This window comes from Eptesicus fuscus, chromosome 2 (assembly GCF_027574615.1).
Source record: "Eptesicus fuscus isolate TK198812 chromosome 2, DD_ASM_mEF_20220401, whole genome shotgun sequence".
NCBI classification, from domain to species: Eukaryota; Metazoa; Chordata; class Mammalia; order Chiroptera; family Vespertilionidae; genus Eptesicus; species Eptesicus fuscus.
The window spans coordinates 70,740,397-70,760,104 of NC_072474.1; the positions used below are offsets into that span (position 1 = coordinate 70,740,397).

The 19,708-nt window shown below is 39.8% G+C and overlaps 1 protein-coding gene across 1 annotated transcript in view; it reads right to left on the reverse strand.

The window, feature by feature from the left end:
• MTHFD2L (methylenetetrahydrofolate dehydrogenase (NADP+ dependent) 2 like) overlaps positions 1 to 19,708 on the reverse strand; it is a 97,946-nt gene that overhangs the window by 67,967 nt on the left and 10,271 nt on the right. The window contains exons 3-4 of the mRNA XM_054728353.1: positions 10,756 to 10,908; positions 9,494 to 9,601 (exon numbers count right to left, since the gene is read on the reverse strand). Coding sequence (XP_054584328.1) covers positions 9,494 to 9,601; positions 10,756 to 10,908 — 261 coding nt within the window. The remainder of the gene's footprint in view (positions 1 to 9,493; positions 9,602 to 10,755; positions 10,909 to 19,708) is intronic.

Here is a 19,708-nt window from a genome sequence, read left to right on the forward strand (position 1 = left end):
CAGCACTAGTATATAAAAAGCAATGTGATTGGCACTAAGAACATACCTGTGCAGATTTAATGATATGTTCAGTTTTAGCAGTAGCCATATTCTTAGCTCCATTTCAGGCCCAGCTTTCCTTTAAATTTTTCTTACCTATTTCTCATTGGCATTGTGTTTTAGATATTGCTATGGCCCACCTTAAATACTTTTAGAATAAGTACACCGTAGTAGCGAATATGTATTGAGTACTTACTATGTGTAAACACTAAGTTCTTTAAAGATATTAGCTCATTTAATTCTCCCAAGACCCTCATATATCCTTATCAAACAGAAAAATGCAGAAGCAGAATGTGACCTCTGGCAATGTGACCAGGGAGCTTGTGCTCCTTCATACCAGACTTTCATGTCCCAGGTGCCAATCTTCACCACTCTGGACTGCAACTGTGGTGTGAGCAACTTGGCAGTTATACATGAAAGTAGGAGTTTTAAAGTCTTATGTTTTTAGGATTATTGTCCTATTAATAGGAATGAAATGTATTAGTATCCAAATGAATAAATTCCCCAGGTGACCAAATGCTCATGGTACCAAGTTGCCAGGTCAGGGTTTAGGGCAGTACTCATGATTATGAAACAGATTTTAGCAACAACAAAAATCAACTAAATTTTAAAGCAATCAGACCCCCCCTGAAGCCTAGACAAAATGAACCAGCCAGCTCAGCCATGCGACAGTGGGCAAGTGAGAGCATGAGTCGAAGTATTGCTCTTCCCTTTCTAGTTGTTCTGACTAAAAGGTGTGTGTATGGGGTTTGTTTGTTAAAGTTTTATTTAATTCTTGCATTTATTTCCTGCTTTTCAAGATTAACAGATGAAAATAAACTCAGGAATCTTACTAGAATATCTGATTCTGTAAACATGCTTACAAGGTCATAGACTAAAGCTAAATACTAGTAAGCATTCCCAAGGCTCTTGCATTTGAGAGAGAAAAAATGCAGACATCTTAAAGAACTCTCTGCTGTTACTGCCCTCTCAGTCATTCATCCTCTGGGAGAAGGGTGGACCTCTGGGGCATACTAGTACAAACACAGCAAAACACACACACACACACACACATATATATACTAGAGGCCCACTGCACAAAATTTGTACATGGAGGGGTCCCCTCAGCCCAGCCTGCACCCTCTTCAATCCGGGACCCCTTGGACATCTCTCTCACAATCCGGGACCACTGGCTCCTAACTGCTCACCTGCCTGCCTGTCTGATTCCACCTAACTGCCCCCCCACCCCCCGCTGGCCTGGTCACCCCCAACTGCCCCCCCCCCCCCCGTGCAGGCATAGTCGCCCCCAACTGCCCCACCCGCCGGCATGGTCATCACTCACTGCACCCCCTGCCGGTGTGGTCGCCCCCAACTGCCCCCCCCTGCGGGCCTGGTAGCCCCATGCAGCCTGCTGCTCAGTCATTTGGTCTCCCCTCACTAACCCCCCTGCCGGCCTGGTTGCCCCACGCAGCCTGCTGCTCAGTTGTCTGGTCACCCCTCACTAACCCCCCTCCCAGCCTGGTCACCCCACACAGCCTGTTTGGAGAAAAACAACAACTCCCAGGGTCCAATACTAAATATTATTATTATTCTCTCAGAGATGCAGTGCTTCCTATATTACTATAGTAAAGCCTCTGGGAATGATCACAGTCAAGTTAAGTTTGGTTCTGTTTAATACAGATTTCTCAAACCTATTTGACCAATTCCTCTCCTCTTTTTAAAAATTAAAACCTATTTAAGATCTTGTGGTATGTCAGTGTTCCTAATAATACAACTTAGGAATAGCTGTATTAAACCTCTTATGATACCCTTGGTCTACAAATAAGGTAAGTTATTCATTCATTTATTGCACAAAGACTTTTTAGACAGTTAGATACTGAAGATAAAATGGGCAGAAACAGAGATCTGGTCTTCGCTCTTGTGGAATTAATTGTCCAGTGAGTGTAATGAACATTAATCCAATAATGACACAAATAAGTGACAATTACAAACTGATAAATGTTGTAAAGAGAAGTTCTTCAGTATGTCTATGGTGGTGTGGGGGGTGGGAGAGATGATCAGAGAAGCCGGCTAAAGGAAGTTCCACCTGAGCTGAGAAATACTAGGTGAGTAGGAGGGAACAATGACTATTTGGGATGCTGAAGGATGATGTAGGTAAGAGGTTAAATCAGAATGGTGATCAGGGGAGGAGAAAATGGAAGCAATTCTGGGAAGTCCTGAGAATCTGCAGAAAAATTCACACAGGGAAACAGAAAAAGACCTTAGATAAAAGAAGAGCAACAAACTATAAGAATAATAAAACAGAAGAAACTTCAGAGATATTTATTGATCAAAGAAAATGGGGCCTACACTCCTTTTTTTTTTTTAGCATTTAATAAGGTTATAAAATAACAGTTTGGCATTAACTAAAAATTTTTAAGTCATCAGATCATCATTTATATTTATGGCATGAGTTATTCTTTTTGTAAAGAGTACATATTTTTCTTCTAGATCTTAGATATTTTTAATAACTTTAAGTAGGAGATTTTTTATTTTTGCCTGTGAGGTGAGAAATGAAGATTAGTAACAGAAGATAAATAATAAAAATACAACAGTAACAGAAGGTAGACAAAAAAGGGGGCTAACATTCATATATAACTGTAATTAGAAATCGTTCATCCCTTCCTTCAACTAAGCTTTTTATTATAGAAAATTCTACTCCTTTGCAGCACTTTGCACAATTACAATGATTAATCATTCATAGCTAATTAGTTTAATGGCTGTCTTTCTTAATAGATTATAAGCTTAAGAGGACAGGGCAAAATCTGACTTAGTCACCAAAATATGCCCTATGCTTAGTGACCAAGAAATCAGTCCATCTATAAGAACACAGCATTACATGTTAGCAGCTCGAGGAAAAACCAGTTAGTCTAAACAAAATGATAGACTCTAGATGTTCTACTGGAAAACACTGTGACCTCTTTTAATGAATGCCGTCAGCAACCACTCCCCCTCCCTTCCCAGCGTCCTGACGTCTCCTCTCCCATTCCTGATGGTGATGAGCCACCCTTCACCCCTGTGAGCTGATTCTTGGGGAAAGGGAATCTTAAGTAATACTTCTACATAAATGCCTAAAGTTTTAGAATATTAAGAAATTTGTGTGTGGTAAGTACCTAGCTTCTCTCCCTCCTCCCCTTCCTTGCTTCTATACAGGAATTTTTTTCAATAAATGACAATATTTTATTTTAAAACCCTTGCCTGTGGTCTTATTTTCTATAATACTGGTACAGTAGTTGGCAAATTGGAGATACTAAATAAACTTTTATTAATTGACTAGTTGTATTATAACATACCAAGCCCTGTGCTAAATATCAGAGATACAAAAAGAGAATTGAGAATTTCACATTTCTTATGTCTGTAAGAAAGGGGAACAGATAGATAACTAATATGCAATAGGTCTAGTATTATGTCAACAGCATAGACAACGTGAAAAACTTAGAAGATTTGGGCCACATGTTCAAAGATGGTGAGAAGTGAGAAAAAAGCTGGTGAGTAATGGGAACTGGCATGCAATGGGGTATGCAATAGCAAAGAGATGTGGAAGAGACAATGTGTTTGGGAAACAATGTGTAGTTCTATGGGGCTTCTGCATAAGGTACCAGAGAGAAAATGATAAGAGGAATGGCTGAAAAGGTAGGTTGGAGCAGACCACAATAGCCTTATGAGTGATGCCTTCAACAATTAGGCATACCGATTTTAGAAAAAGGATGGCTTGTGCTGGTAATATAATAAATGCCTCCGAGGTCATGGCGAAAAAGAAAATGAAAGGGAGAGAGAAAGATTTGGACTTCACTCTACATTTTAAATAATGTTTAATGTTAGTTTCAACAGTGTAATAGTCCCCATTGTTTGATGTGAGAATACATATTTTCCAAGTACAGTGTTTTTCAGATCCTATCTGGCTGAATTTCAGAGATGTTGGAAATGGGACAATACTCCTACTATGCAGCTGAGAAAAGGAGACTTGAACATGTATTTGTATTTTTCTATTGCTTTCCACTATGCAAACTCAAAGCTATAATTCAGTAAAGTCTAATCAACATAGAAGCATCACAAAACATAATATCCTAGTATCTCATGAGAATTTCTAACTTAGGATCATGGGATGGGGGGAGCAGACACAAATGCCTGCCATCCTCCCTGCCCCAGTTTGACAATGGTTCATTCCACAGAGGCAGCGTCCCACTCCACTGCCAAGGCTAAGAGTCTTAGTAGTGATGGCTCTGCATGACTTCTGCATTTCTAGGTGATTCTATTTGGCTCCTCTCTTTGAAACCCTAGAGTGCCTGGTCCCACCTGGCACTGAACTGACCTTAATCACACTTACACACCATGTGGAACTTCCTTGACCATCCACTCCTGTATTACTACCTGAAGGCACCTCCTGTAGGTCAGAGACAATGCTCTTGGCTGGCAAAACTGTTTATTTTCCCATCTGAAGCCAATTTTCACAAAGCAAAGGCATTCTACTAGCAAAATATCTTGTGGTTTCCCATTAACATAGGGTGCTCCTTGAATAAAAAATAACTGATAAACAGAAGTTGCAACTGAAGGGCAGCTTGAGTGCAAAAGCTGAACACCAATGCAGAAGCAGTGCTCAGAAAAAACAGTGTCCAAAGATGAACCCTGAAGATGCAGACTACCATCTCCAGGAAATGTCAACACTGTACCCCACAGTGTTTCACACAGAATAAGCACTGAGTGCATGCTACCTGAATGAACTCAATAACACCCCTGGGTCCATAGAACTGTAAGCAACATCAATTGGTTGCTGAACCTTTTAAAATGCTCCTTTAAAAAGTCCCAGCATCAATGCTATTGCAATGATACCACAACCTTTTAGTTAAAGCGGGCACATATAACCCATGTTGTGGCCATGCCATTTTGGGATCTATTTAGATGAGATGTCCTACATAAAAATATAAAAATATGCAGGAAGAAACTTGCTAATTCTCTAAAAGAATTTGAAATAAAATCATATTCTGTATTCCTTTGGTGACAAAATCATAATGTTTTGGTCATTATGGCACTTTGTTATCTGAAGGGCAAAAAAAAACTGTTTTAAAAAAATTACAGAACTCTCTCAATTCCTCGCAGTAAAGTTAAAAATAAAGACTGTGCTAAAGCCAATGGTATTCAGTTTTCATTCTGAAAGGAGGTAAAACTGGGTAGGTTACTCCATACAAAGAAGTTAAAAGAATATACCGTGACCTATAGGTGGTCACAATGGTACTCAAACATCCTAATAAGGAATGTGGCTCATGAGGAGAAACTCTCCATTCTCAGTCTCTTTATGTTCCCCAATTAACCAGGCTCTTCCCTAAGCAATGAGAATGTTTGCTTATGGATGCCAAATTTCATTTTGTGCCACTGAATATAATTTAAACCACCCATACTTATATGTCATGCCCTCCACTATCATCAAGACTATAAGCTGTTGGAGGACAGGAACTATTTCTCATCTACTCTCTATAAACTGCATGGTGGCTCTAATGCCATATTGTCTACAAAGCCTTCTGTGGTGATGTATGCTCAGCAGAAGGTGTTCACCTTTAGTTCCCTGCTGCATTGAGTACCAGCACTACCCATTTATTTCACAATTATAGCACATGCTCAGTCTTCTAAATATTTCAAGCCCTTGATGAATGAAAAGCAGCTATTTCTCACAAAACAGCAGGAACCCATGTCCTAAATAATCAAGAACTAAAAACTAGCCCTGAGTAGACACATATTATATCAAGCTAAATTGCAGTATGGCCATTTTTTTAGTGCAGTTATCTTTGGCTTTAATACACAAATGAATCATTAGGGTCCTGAATTTCTTCTGGCAAAGCAGTACAGTGTGAACTGAATGCTCAACGTCGTGTCATGAGAACAAGTTCTATAGATCTGAATTGGCCAAGCTAATCCTCCTGCATCATTGTTATTAGCCAACAATGCACACGTAGTTATTACATATAATTACTGCTCTAACAGACATGGGCATTTGAAATATTAACTTTGCCACAGGCTCCAAATCTTCCGTAAGCAGCTCTCAAAAATTCAGTATATTAATAATGTATGTCAGCACACTCCTATTAAATATGCATGTGCTTAAACACCACCCATGTTACAAACTGTCCAACATAATTTTAATGTAATTAAGACCTTTTAGATTCTATAATTATAACGGCACCTAGGTGCCACTATAATAAATGTAAATTCAATCAACTGGTTTGTAAATAACCACTATTATATAACTAATTCCACTTTAATTCAATTTTTAACATGCATTCAAGTGAGAATATTTCATAACACAAAGTATAAAATTTTTATAAACTTATTATGTTTTATGACATAGGAGTGTCTAATTTAAAATTAAATGAATAAAGGGTAAATTGATTTTCTTAGACTTAGACAAATAATTAAAAATGAAAATATATAAAGAAATTAGCATACAATATATTGATATCTATAAGAAAAAGTATACCAAGTATGGTTTGTAGTATTATGATGTCATATTTCTAATAAAATTATATGCTTTTATTATATAAAACTTTCTATGCTTTATAAATTCCCATTCTACATTTATGAAATTATTATAACAAAGACTAGATTTGATCCAAAATACAGCAAACATAAAACTTGTCAGAAAAAAAATTTCAAATGAAGGTGAAAAATACATCATTAACCTTGGATCATGTTACTCTAAATTTATGATTAGTACTAGTGGCCCGGTGCATGAAATTCATGCACGGGGCGAGGGGTGTCCCTCAGCCTGGCCTGCACCCTCTCCAATCTGGGACCCCATAGGAGATGTCCACCTGCCGGCTTAGGCCTGCTCCCCCCAGGGGTCCTTAGGAGGTGGGAGAGGCTCCCGCCACTGCTGCTGTGCTCGCCAGCCATGAGCCCGGCTTCTGGCTGAGTGCTGGGAGCACACTGACCACCAGGGGACAGCTCCTGCATTGAGTGTCTTCCCCCTAGTGATCAGTGCGCATCATAGCGACCAGTCGTTCCACCGTTTGGTTGATTTGCATATTAGGGTTTTATTATATAGGATGCCACAGATTATTAATTTGAGCATAATAATAGGAATAATCATAATAGCCACAGTTCATTTATACCAAGGGTTTACATAACTCACTGTGTCAGGTACTATAATTAGTGCTTTGCTTTCATATCTCATTTAATTTTCACAATAATCCAGTGAAGGATATATTAATATTATACACATTTTCCAGATGAGGGAAGTGGAGGCTTACACAGATTAAATGACTTGTCCAAGGACACTGGGCTTGGCAGAAGGGTCTGACTCCAAGTGTATCCTCCAAAACACACAGTCAGTACTCAGCTCCCAGCTCTCCCCTACCACTTCCTTGTGTGGCCTTGGGTAAGTCACCTGAAGTCTCTAAAGCTCATTTTCGGTCGAAGGAAGATGGCTGCCGACGGGAAGGCAGACTGCAAGATAGTGTGTGAGTGAGAGAACAAAGAGAGAGTCTGTGTGGTCGCACGGTGAGTGCTTGTGAACTGAGGGACAGCTATACCCCAGGGGACTGTGGGGGATTGCCGGACAGGGCTCCCCTGACGGGGCAGCCTCCACTGCTGCTGGGATCCTTCCAGGAGCGACCGGCTCTGACGTGGAGAACGGCTCTGACGCGGAGACCGTGCCATCTTGAAGGGGAGAATGGATGTTGTTGGAAGCCTGAAAATCCCAGGACTCCACAAAAACGGCACCCAGCAAACTGCGAACCTGGGAACACTGGTCCCCAAGTGGCGTGAGCACACGGATTCGGAGGAGCTCTGCGCCTCCTCACGGAAAGGTCAGATTTCGCCTGGGATAAGGTGAGGTCTGTGGTCCGGGCAGGAGAGAGAAACACACATGTGGGAGCTGGAGGAACTGAGGAAGTCTGCCTCCAGAAAAGTCTGCGGGCCATTGGGGTTGGTGTGATTCGTGAATGGGGGAGGGGATCCATAGGGCTGCTAACAGAAGGGATCTGTAAAAAGCAATCCATAGCTGAACTGGGCGCAAAAGGGCAGTCTAAAAAAAATATTTTAACAGTGTGCCAGCTGCTTAGACCCCAGGGGAAAAAAGACTGCACAGACTTGCGTCACAGTGCTGGAGTTTGCGCACTTACTCTGACTCTTTTTTCTCTCTCTTTTTTTTTTCTCTTAAATCTGTGCTTTTGATTACTAAGCCCAATACATAGGATCACCCTATTGGGGACACTCTAAGAGACTGCAGGGGAAAGTTGTTTTTGTGGAACCTGAAGATCAGAGCAGAGAATAACGATCACAGAACCAGCTCTGGGGCAGCCCATTCCCCCAAACTGGTATTAAGTGCCACAGGGAAAACAAAATCTAAACACTAGCTAGAGAGGACCTATATACCCAGAGATCAATCCAGAAACACTGCCACCCAGGGATTGAATCACAAATTGACTATTGTGTAAACACAAATAAAGGAGTATAAGAAACAGAGAAGTACTGCCTGCTTGAAAATCAGGACTGTGGCCTACAACACTGAGGAGCAGTGGAATGCAGGGAACTTCAATATTGTCCTAATTAGGAATCAGGCATGCCAAACAGAACAACAGAGGAAATGAATGACCTTCACTACTGCACATTTTTTTTTTCATCTTTTACTTAAGAAACTAAATTTTTTTTATTTTTTTCTCACTTGACTTTACCTTTTAAATTATTACATTTTTTATTTTCAATCAGTATTATTACTACTATTATTTTACCTTTTTTTAAGTGTCATTTTATTTTCTCTTCATTTTATTTTGGGATTAGTGTTATACATTCTATTTTCATCTTTCCTTTAGCATCATTTTACTCTATCTCAACTTTACCTTTATGTCAACACTCTCTTCCTCACTTTTCCCCTTTTGTTGTCCTATTTCTCTTACCCTATCCCTGCTTTAGATTTTTCCCTGTTCCTTCTTGTTACCCTGTTAAAATTTCACCTTACTTATATATCTAATTTCCAATCCCCTGCACTAAGTCCATACACACCTCTCTCTTCTCTTTCTTCACTATCCAAATTTTTTTCTCTCTGTCCTTTTGTTGTTGTTTACTTAATTGTTGATTACATTGGTTTTTTTATGCTTGTTTGTGAGATTTTTTCACTTTTTCTTTTTGTTTTGTTTTTATTTGTTTTTTTGCTTCTGTTTTCCCTTGCCTCACTTGATATTAGTTGTTGTTTGTAGTTTGCATTCATCTCTAGGTATTTGTTGCTGGCATTTGTTAGGATTAGTGGCTGTTCTATTGGAGTTTTCTCCCCATATAAATAGTTTTCCCCCCCCTCTTCTTTTTTATTCTCTTTCTTTTATCTCTTACTTTTCTTTCCTTTTACCAATACAAATACACTAAGTCACAATTTCAAACATCTAGCTTTTATTAATTTAAGAAGTAAAAAAGTTGTAAAGGTATATGGAATCTCAAAGGTCTCACCTACCTCCTGGTCGTTCATGTTCTCCATCAGTGTGTAGAAGCATGGCAATGGGCATCCCTACATTCTTGGACCTTCCAGCCACAACCACATTTTTCCCAAATGTTTCAATTCCTTAAAACACAGAGTTTGATTTAAATAATCAACAAGAAGCAAATACACATTTGAATAGCCAACTGAAACATTCTTTAAAATTTTCTAATTGAATTTGGATTATTGTATGGCTTATCTATAATGTGTCCACATTCATTATTTATAAATATTTATTTTATGCCTCTTGGATTTGTCACTTCCTCTCTGATTATGTCCTCATGGAAAAAAAAAATCACAAATAGTTTCAAGTTGCCATTAAATTGCTTTTTAAATATTAAGATTTACATGAAGATTAGAGGTACTGAGACTTAAATATATTAAATGCTAATTACAAAGTAAGCAAAGCACAACAATGTCAAGTTTCATTGGCAATAACACTTTGAGCACAACTGGAACAAAATAAAGTGGGGGGGAGCATTTTCCACAAAGCTCATGCACTTAACATCATAGGAGAGAAGCACTAAACTTAGGGACTTAAAGAGGTATGAAAGATAAATCTTGCAGATTTAACACTGTTTATCACTTTGGGGCATAGTTTCTCATAAGTAAAATGAAGAAGTTAGAATTAAGGATATTGGTTTTTTTTTCCCAAATACTAATATCAGAGTATAATTCTAGGATTTGCTTTCCTTTGGAAATTTTCTCTTTCGTTTGGAAAACAGTAGATTAGAAAGGAGATGCTGTTAGAAATGGAAGTGACAGTGGTGGAGTTCTCACAGGTGTACAGAGATGTTTGCCTCTACATTAATTGACACCATATTGCCTTAGGGGTCAATTAATGTAGAGGTCAATTACATATGGCATTTAGAGCACAATTCAAGGGTAAATGTTTGTAATAAAAACCTAGGTCATTACAGATGATTCAAATATATTCAGCACATTCTGTTTTTAAAGGTAAGGAAAAATATAATACATTTTAGAAAATGTACATCAGAATACATTGTTTTTATATTAAAAGTAGGGAGGCAAACCTACTATTAAAAAATTCACTCCCCACAAGATGCAAGATTTGTTACCTATAAGCCCAGTTTAGCTTATTTTGGATTATTCTTTGACTTACAGGACTTTATATCTTTCTACAGACTCGGTGGGATTGAAGTGGTTCCATCAAGGCAATGCACAAGTTCTCAGTTTGGCTCTTAGCACCCACGTCCTGTAGACCACAAATTACCAACCTGTTCTTTTGATTATTTCCCAAACAGCACTGGCAGTGGCAGGTATGAGAGAATGCTGATCAAGGCACAGTCTTCCAATATTGATAATATGAAATCCATCTACATCTTTTTCAGGGGCAATTCCATTGCATACTGTTCGCTCATCCACATGATCTGAAAAGTAAATACAATTGGTCTAATTTTACAATTGTTTTTTTTATTTTTTTATTTGGAGGTATAGAAAATGAAATGTGAGGACCTACAACCAGATCACTTATAAATCATTATTCTTTTCTTTTTCTTAACACCAAAATAGTAAGACAAAATGCTCTTGACCAATGGCTGCATTTAACTGCTGTAAGAGAATAGACAAGTACAGGACCATAGTGGCTGGCCTGGTGGAAGGGAAAAGTCTATAAAATAAAACAATACCAATGAGATCTGGGAACACCCAGATGATAAATCTTTGCCTCAATAAGCTTGCATATTTAAATTTATGTTTTACTATACTTTCACAAATAGACTTTCATTAAATATTTCTAGCATTCCAGATTAAAAGGGCTTGGTTAATGTTAAAAATAGTTATTAGTGGGAAACCAAGATGGCAGCATAAGGTATACACCTGTACATGCTGCCTCTCACAACCACACCAAAACTACAACTAAAAGACAAAACGACTATCACCCAGAACCACGGGAAAGCTGGCTGAGTAGAAGTTCTACAACTAGAAGGAAAGACAAAAGCGCATTGAAACCGGGTAGGATGTGCAGAGGCATGGAAAAGCAGAGGTATGGAGGTGCGCGAATCGAGCTGGCGACTGGGTGCGCTGTTTTTTTTCCATCGGGAAGGAGATACAAGCTCCCTACTGCTCTGAACTCCAGTTTCTGGCGAGACTCTGGGGACCCAGACTCCTATGGGGAGAAGCTAGACTGTCTGGCATCAGGTGAGAAAGTGAGGGTGGCTTTCTTGCAGAGGTGCTCGCAGGAATCATTGTTTACTACGCTGGGGTGCGGGATGCGGGGACGCAGAAATGCAGGGATGCAGAAACGCGGAGATGCAGAGAGGTCTGACTGGCAGCCATCGCTGTTTGCCACGCCCAAGTGATTCCCTGAGACCCCGCCCCACCCAATTTACAAACCCACCGAAGCTGTGTGCGGCTTTTGCATATGAATGGCCTGCCCTTTCGCAGCTTAACCTAACAAACTGCAGCTGGGTCAAACAGCTCCAAAACTTCCAAACCCCAAACAAAGAGGAGAAATCTGCAGATCTCCCTGTAGCTCCTGCTGGGTGGCCTCAGGCAGTAGCCGACTTGCCCCTCCTGGGAGATCCAGGAGCCAGTGTAACTAGTGGTCAGTGTGAGATGATACCAGATTTCAACTCCTCACATCCATAAGTGACACACTCAAGAGGCAGACTCAGTGAGCACCAAAGCCCCACTGAAGCAAGTCCTGCCCCATAAGGGTGTCTCCAGCACAGCAGTTCTTCCATTATAGACACAGCTGATCCTCACAGCCAATTGGCCTGGACGTCAATTCCTCCCAGTGTATCAACAGCAATCAAGGCTTAACTACAACAAGACTGGGCAGCCAGCCTACAAAGGGGTGCACCAAGAGTGTCCACCTCAGGTGATTGGGGAGGCTGAGCCACTGGGCCCTATAGGTCACCTACCACACAAAGCCACTCCATCAACACAGGGAAGCAGCCAAAATGCAGAGACAAAGAAACATGTCATGAATGAAAGAAATGGAGGAAAGCAAACTACTGGATATAGAGTTCAAAACCACAGTTATACGGTTACTCAAGAATCTTCTAGAAACCTCCGAGAAACTTAGTGTGACCTTCAAGGATCATAATGAGAATGCCAAAAAAATGGAAAAGGACCAGTCAGAAATTAAGCATACATTGTCTGAAATAAAGAATAACATACAGAAATTAAACAGTAAACTAGAGGACCCCAAGAATCAAACCAAAGATTTGAAATATGAGGAAGCAAAAAACACCTAACCAGAAAGACAAAAAGAAAAAAAGAATCTAAAAATATGAAGATAGTGTAAGGAGCCTCTGGGACAACTTCAAGCATACCAACATCTGAATTATGGGGGTGCCAGAAGAAGAGAGAGAGCAAAATATTGAAAACCTATTAGAAGAAATAATGACAGAAAACTTTCCCTACCTGGTGAAAGAAATAGACTTACAAGTCCAGGAAGGGCAGAGAACCCCAAACAAGAGGAATCCAAAGAAGACCACACCAAGACACATCATAATTAAAATGCCAAGGAAAAAAGACAAAGAGAGAATATTAAAAGCAGCAAGAGAAAAACAGTTAGTTACCTACAAGGGAGTACCCATACGACTGTCAGCTGATTTCTCAACAGAAACTATGCAGGCCAGAAGGGAGTGGCAAGAAATATTCAAAGTGATGAACAGCAAGAACCTACAACCAAGATTACTCTACCCAGCAAAGCTATCATTTAGAAATGAAGGTCAGATAAAGAGCTTCACAAACAAGAAAAAGCTAAAGGAGTTCATCACCACCAAACCAGGATTATATGAAATGCTGAAGGGTATTCTTTAAGAAGAGGAAGAAGAAGAAAAAGGTAAAGATAAAAATTATGAACAACAAAGTGATAACAAATACATATCTATCAACAAGTGAATCTAAAAATCAAGTGAATAAAAAATCTGATGAACAGAATAAACTGGTGAATATAATAGAATCAGGGGCATAGAAAGGGAGTGGACTGACAATTCTCAGGGGGAAGGCGGCGTGAGGGGTGCGGGAAGAGATTGGATAAAAATCTTACACCTATGGATGAGGACAGTGGTGGGGGGTAAGGGCATGGGGTGGGGGGGGGGGAATCGGGTGGAGGGGAGCTATGGGGAGAAAAAAGAGGAACATCTGTGATAATCTGAACAATAAAGATTTATTTTAAAAAATAGTCATTAGTGCCAAGCTTCATCCCAAATGACATAAAAAAGAAAATATTAGACACACACGCACATGCCATTTCCCTGAAGCACTAGCACGATGAAGTCCAAAATATCATTATGGTTTCCTATATGAAAGAAAAAGAACATAACTTGGGTAATGAATGAACTAATCAAATGAGATATGAGGTCAAATTAATGCTTCGATTCATTGATATATTGCTACCTATTCACTCATCACAAATTGAAATACTTTTTCTCCTCTGCTCTCCCACAGAACTGCTATAAAAAGTTCTTGGTACATTAGCTCATTTCGTTAATCACATTAGCTATTTAACTGTATCTCTCACTCATGAGTGTGAGCGTTTTGGGACACAACCTCGTCATATTAAACTGATCCACCCATTGCCTTCTCCATCTCAGCTGATGACGGTTCCACCTTTTGTACGACTTGCCAAAAAAAACCTGGCATCATTCTGAACACCTCACTTTCTTTCATATCCAACATCCAATAAATTGGAAAATCTGTTGGCTCTTCCTTCATAACATACCTAGCATGTCACTGCTCTCACTGTGTCCATCGATACTGCTTTGGTTTGAGAGGCCATTATCCCTCCAGTGAATTCTAGTAACAGCCTCCTAATTAATTTCTGTTTCTATTCTTGCATCCATACAATCTATTCACAAAATAGCAGAGGTTATAGTTTTGAAATGCATGTCAACTCACACCACTCTTCTCAAAACCCTGCCCTTTTTACTGTTCCTCAAACATAGGGGTTGGAAACCTTTTTTCTGCCAAGGGCCATTTGAATATTTATAACATCATTCGTGGGCCACACAAAATTATCATCTTAAAAATTAGCCTGTTATATTTGGTCAAACATTTAATTAACTCATCCTCAATGCCTACGCAGGGCCAGACCAAATGATTTTGAGGGCGTTGTGTGGCCCGCAGGTTGGACGTTCCCCACCCCTGATCTAACATAGCAGGCTTTTCCCACCTTGACTAGCTCTCCTCTGTCTGCCAGAATCCTTTAAAAAAAAAAAAAAACAACTGTCACTTTGGCTAAATCTCTCACTTCTTTCAAATCTTTGCTTAAGTTCTGCATTCCTTATAAGAGCTATTCTGACCACATTATTTAAAAATGTAGGTTCCATGTTTGATAATGTTGAAGTCATTTACACTGGACCAAACTTCTCACAAAGAAATAATTGTAAATGTCAGAAAAGTTATATTAAAAAACAACTACCTGAAAACACTAGAGAGTCACTAGAAGTAGACAGATTTAGAAGGGAGTGGACTTCTGAAAGAAAGAAAAAATGTCACTGAGAGAGTTTTCCATTTTGGAGGCTTTTCCAGACAATGGGTCAGCTGGAATTTGGATAGAAATCTGCAATGATTTCTATCATTGGGAATCCAAGGACACAGTTTGGGGCTACTATGTCAGTTGGAAATTGAAGGGATATCACCCAGGAGAGAAGAGAGCCATAGAGGGGAGATTCAAATTGTCTAAAAACTCTGCCCAGATCTCCGAATGACCCCTGGACAACATGCCTGGGAGGCAAACTGCAAGAAGCCCACCTAAGAATAAGAGAACTAAACAGATTGCAGTTATGGCCCACCAAAAGAAAAGAAAAGCTTGAAGTCTCCAATATGATAGACATTCACAGAAAGTTTACAGCTAACATTATATTTAATAAAATACTGAATCTTTTCCCCAAGATTGGAAGTAAGGGTACCTACTCCCACCATTTCTATTCAGTGTTTTATTGGAGATCCTAGGTAGTGATTAGATAAGGGGGCGGGGGAAGGCCTAAAGATCAGAAATGAAGACCCTAGTCACAGATGGCATGGTTGTTATGCACAATATCCTAAATATCCTATATAATGAAAGGCTAGTATGCAAATCAACCAAGCAGCGGAACAACTGGTCGCTATGACATGAACTGATCACCAGAGGGCAGATGCTCAAAGCAGGAGCTGCCCCCTGATGGTCAGTGCACTCCCACAAGGGGAGTGATGCTCAGCCAGAAGCCGGGCTCATGGCTGGCGAGCACAGCGGCGGTGGCGGGAGACTTTCCTGCCTCCACAGCAGCACCAAGGATGTCCACCTGCTGGCTTAGGCCCTCTCCCTGTGGACAGCAGGCCTAAGCCATCAGTCGGACATTCCCCAAGGGCTCCTAGACTGCAAGAGGGCACAGGCCAGGCTGAGGGACCCCCAAGTGCACAAATTTTGTGCACCAGGCCTCTAGTTTACAAATAAAAAATAAAAGAACTAATAAAATGAATTTAACAAGATTACAGAGTACAAAGTCAACATACAAATGCATCAATTGTATTTTTATACAAACAGCAACTATTAGAAAATCAAATTTTAAAAATTCTATTTACAATAGTGTTCAAATCATAAAACACTTAGAAGTAAACTTTAAAGTATTGAAGATAACCTCTATAATGAAAACTACAAAACATCACAGGATGTCAATTCTTCCAAATTGATCTTTAGATGCAATGTAATCTCTATCATAACCCTATGAGGTTTTTTTGGTAGAAGCTGACAAACTGGTTCTAAAATTTATATGGCTATGCAAAGAACTTAAAATATCCAAAGCAATCTCAAAAAATGAGGAGAGTCTCTCAATTGAAAGTATCTAGTTACATGAGAGTTTGAATTTTTCAAAATTTACAGGTGAGTACACTTAAGATTTATTCATCTTAGTGCATGTAAATTTCACGTGAAAATGTAAATACTGTAAATGATAATATGCACACTTATGTTTAGGGGTACATTAAGTGTTCTTACCTTTAAATGCTTCAAAAATAAGATGGGCTGATAGATAGATAAATGGAGAAATGTGATGTGTTAATAATTAGAATCTAGGTTGGGGGCATGTGGTGTTCACTGTACCATTCTTTTAACTTTTCTGAATGTTGGAAATTTGTCATAATAAAATATTGAGGGGAAAACAAAAATACAACCTGTTCCCCAATATCTTGTTCTTCTTTACCATGCTCTATTTCTTTTTTCCCCCATAGCATATCAACTTCTAATAAGTATAATTACTTACTGTGTTTATTTTCTATAGTCTGTCTCTCCTGCTACTCCACAAGGGAAGACATTTTCAACTTTTTTGTCACTGCTGTATTCCTACCACAAAGAATAGTACCTAGTCCAGCTGGTTTAGCCCAATAGTTGAGTGTTGACCCATGAACCAAGAGGTCACTGGTTCAATTCTGATCAGGGCACATTCCTGGGTTGCAGCCTAGATCCCCAGAAGGGGGTGTGCAGGAGGCAGCCTATTGATGACATTTCTCTCTCATTGATGTTTCTCTCTCTACCCCTCTCCCTTCTTCTCTCTCTAAAAATCAATTAAAAATATTTTTAAAAAAGAATAGTACCTAAACATTTATTGATCAAATGACTACTATTACCCCTAATTCATAAATGAAGAAACTGAGACAAAATTAGTGGACAACTGAGGACAATTAGAGCAGACTGCCATAAGGAAAAAAAGGTCTGATTCTTCTCTAACCTCTGACTTTTATTTTTAAAAATATAATAAATAAAGGTGGCTTTCATTAAAATTTTTCAATATTTGCATCTCTATTATTAGATATCTGTCACTTCTACATTCTCTGATACAAATTTAAAAACAAATCTTTGTAAAATATTCATGTTTATTTTTCATTTATTACCTCCTTTTCAGGACTTGAAAAATCAGAAATTTCAAACACAGCTTCATCCTAATAAATATGAATAAAAGGCCCTTGAAAATGCACTCACTTATTCACTTAATAAATATTTATTGAGTATCTACCATGCGCCTAGTACAGTTCTAAGGGTTTAGGATATATAAGTGAACCAGACACAAAAATTCTTACCCTCTGGAGCTTACATTTGAATGAAATAAATGCCTGCCTAATCAAAGTATTTAGCTATGACCTCTTAATGAGTTAAGTATTTTCTAGGAGTAATTGAGAGATATTTTTATAAGCCATGTACACTTCTCAAGTCAATAAATAATATTTAAGCCCTACCAGGTTTAAGGCTTAAATATTAAGCCCTAACAGGTTTAAGGCTCAGTTAATAGAGCGTCGGCCCACAGACTGAAAGGTCCCAGGTTCAATTCCAGTCAAGGGCATATACCTTGGTTGCAGGTTCAATTCCCAGTAGGGATTGTGCAGGAGGCAGCTGGTCAATGTTTCTCTCTCATCGATGATTCTGGCTCTCTATCCCTCTCCCTCCTCTCTATAAAAATCAATAAAATATATTTTAAAAAATAATAATCTTACCTTATAATAGACAAATATGCAAATTGACCGCACCTTCGCTACGCCCAAGCCACGCCCACCAACCAGGCCACGCCCATCAACCATGCCCACCAGGAAACGGTTGCAGGGAAGCTGGGGTGCGGCGGAGCCCAAGGCCCGGAAAGCCGCCCGGGGCTTTCCCGGCCTTGGGCGCCAGTGGGGTGCCTGCTCCGATCGCAGGAGCGAGCCGACCTGGGGGGTCGGCTCGCTCCTGAGATCGGGTAGCAGGGATGCTGGGTGCAGCCGAGCCCAAGGCCACCGCCCAGGGCCAAGCCCGGACCCTGAAAGAAGGTAGAAGGTGGTGGCCACAGCCAAGGCCTGGGTCCCCGGTGCCGGCAGAAAACTGGTGCAGGCAGCCAGGTGAATGAAGGTCTATTGCACGAATCTTCGTGCAAACGGGCTACTAGTAAATAATAATATTGAAGTTACACCCTATAGGTTCTACATCAAGGTTTCAAGACAGGAAATATTTACTAGGTGCCTACCACTTGCACAATATAATTTAAGAGTTGTTTCATCATCAAGGAGGGGATGAAAAAAGAATATGAAGTGACCGTAATCTCACTGTACTTCTACATCCCCAAATCCGAGAATAGAGTAGAACTTGGAGGCAGAGTGGGAGGTATGGCTCTCCACCCTTCCTTAGGCTCTTTCTCCAACAAGGCCATAGAAACTACAACAACATCCCAGGCAAGCTTACTTCACAGGCTATAAAAAATGATTAGTGGAGTGGGAACCTACATATCACGCAAAAGTTATAACCTCTGCCCTGCATGCATCTCTTAAGTGACCTGAAAAGTACACGGAGATCCAAAAATCGCCTTATTCTTCAGAAGGATTGTTGAAGCCACCTTGGTTTGTTAAGTCCTCAGTTTCCTAGGCACTACACTAAGTGACTCCTATCAAATATATAGTACAGCACTTGAAGCAGTGCATATTTTATAGAAGAAAACACGTAGGTAGGTGAGCATGTCTATTCTAAGGAGTTTCTTTTACACATAAGGGAAAAGAAGAGATGCTGTGTTTCCAAACATCTCAAGGTGATCTTGCTTCCAAACATCTCAAGGACAGTTAATCCGAATTGTTTTCCAACTAACACTTTCCCCTAGTGCTTAGTACAGAGTTATGTATAGATTGAACTCTAAGTAAATAGTTGTTGAATTGGTAAATGAATGAAGAGGGTCACAAAGCAATCATATAAATTTATATTTTAAAAGACTTCCTACAAAAAATTCCAGATGTTTAAAAGAGTCTTTTGATTTTGATAAATTCTTGACCCAAGATGAATACACTAGAAAATAGAGAGAATATCATTGTAAAAGAAAAATGGTGAAAAAGAAAAGAAGTAACCTCTGTAGTTCAAGAATTCCAGATTTTAAATATACTTTGAGAAGTAAATCATCTCAAGTTATATAATACTAGAGGCCTGGTGCATGAAATTTGTGTATGCAGGGAGTCCCTCAACCCGGTCTGCATTCTCTCACAGTTTGGGAGCCCTCAGGGGATGTCCGACTGCTGCAAAGGCAGGAATCTCCCACCACCGCCACTGCGCTTGCCAGCCGTGAGCCCAGCTCAGGGCTTTACGCTCGAGCGATGCTTCCCCTGTGGGAATGCACTGACCACCAGGGGGCAGCTCCTGCATTAAGTGTCTGCCCCCTGGTGGTCAGTGCACATCATAGCGACCGGTTGTTCCACCGTTCAGTCGATTTGCATATTAGCCTTTTATTATATAGG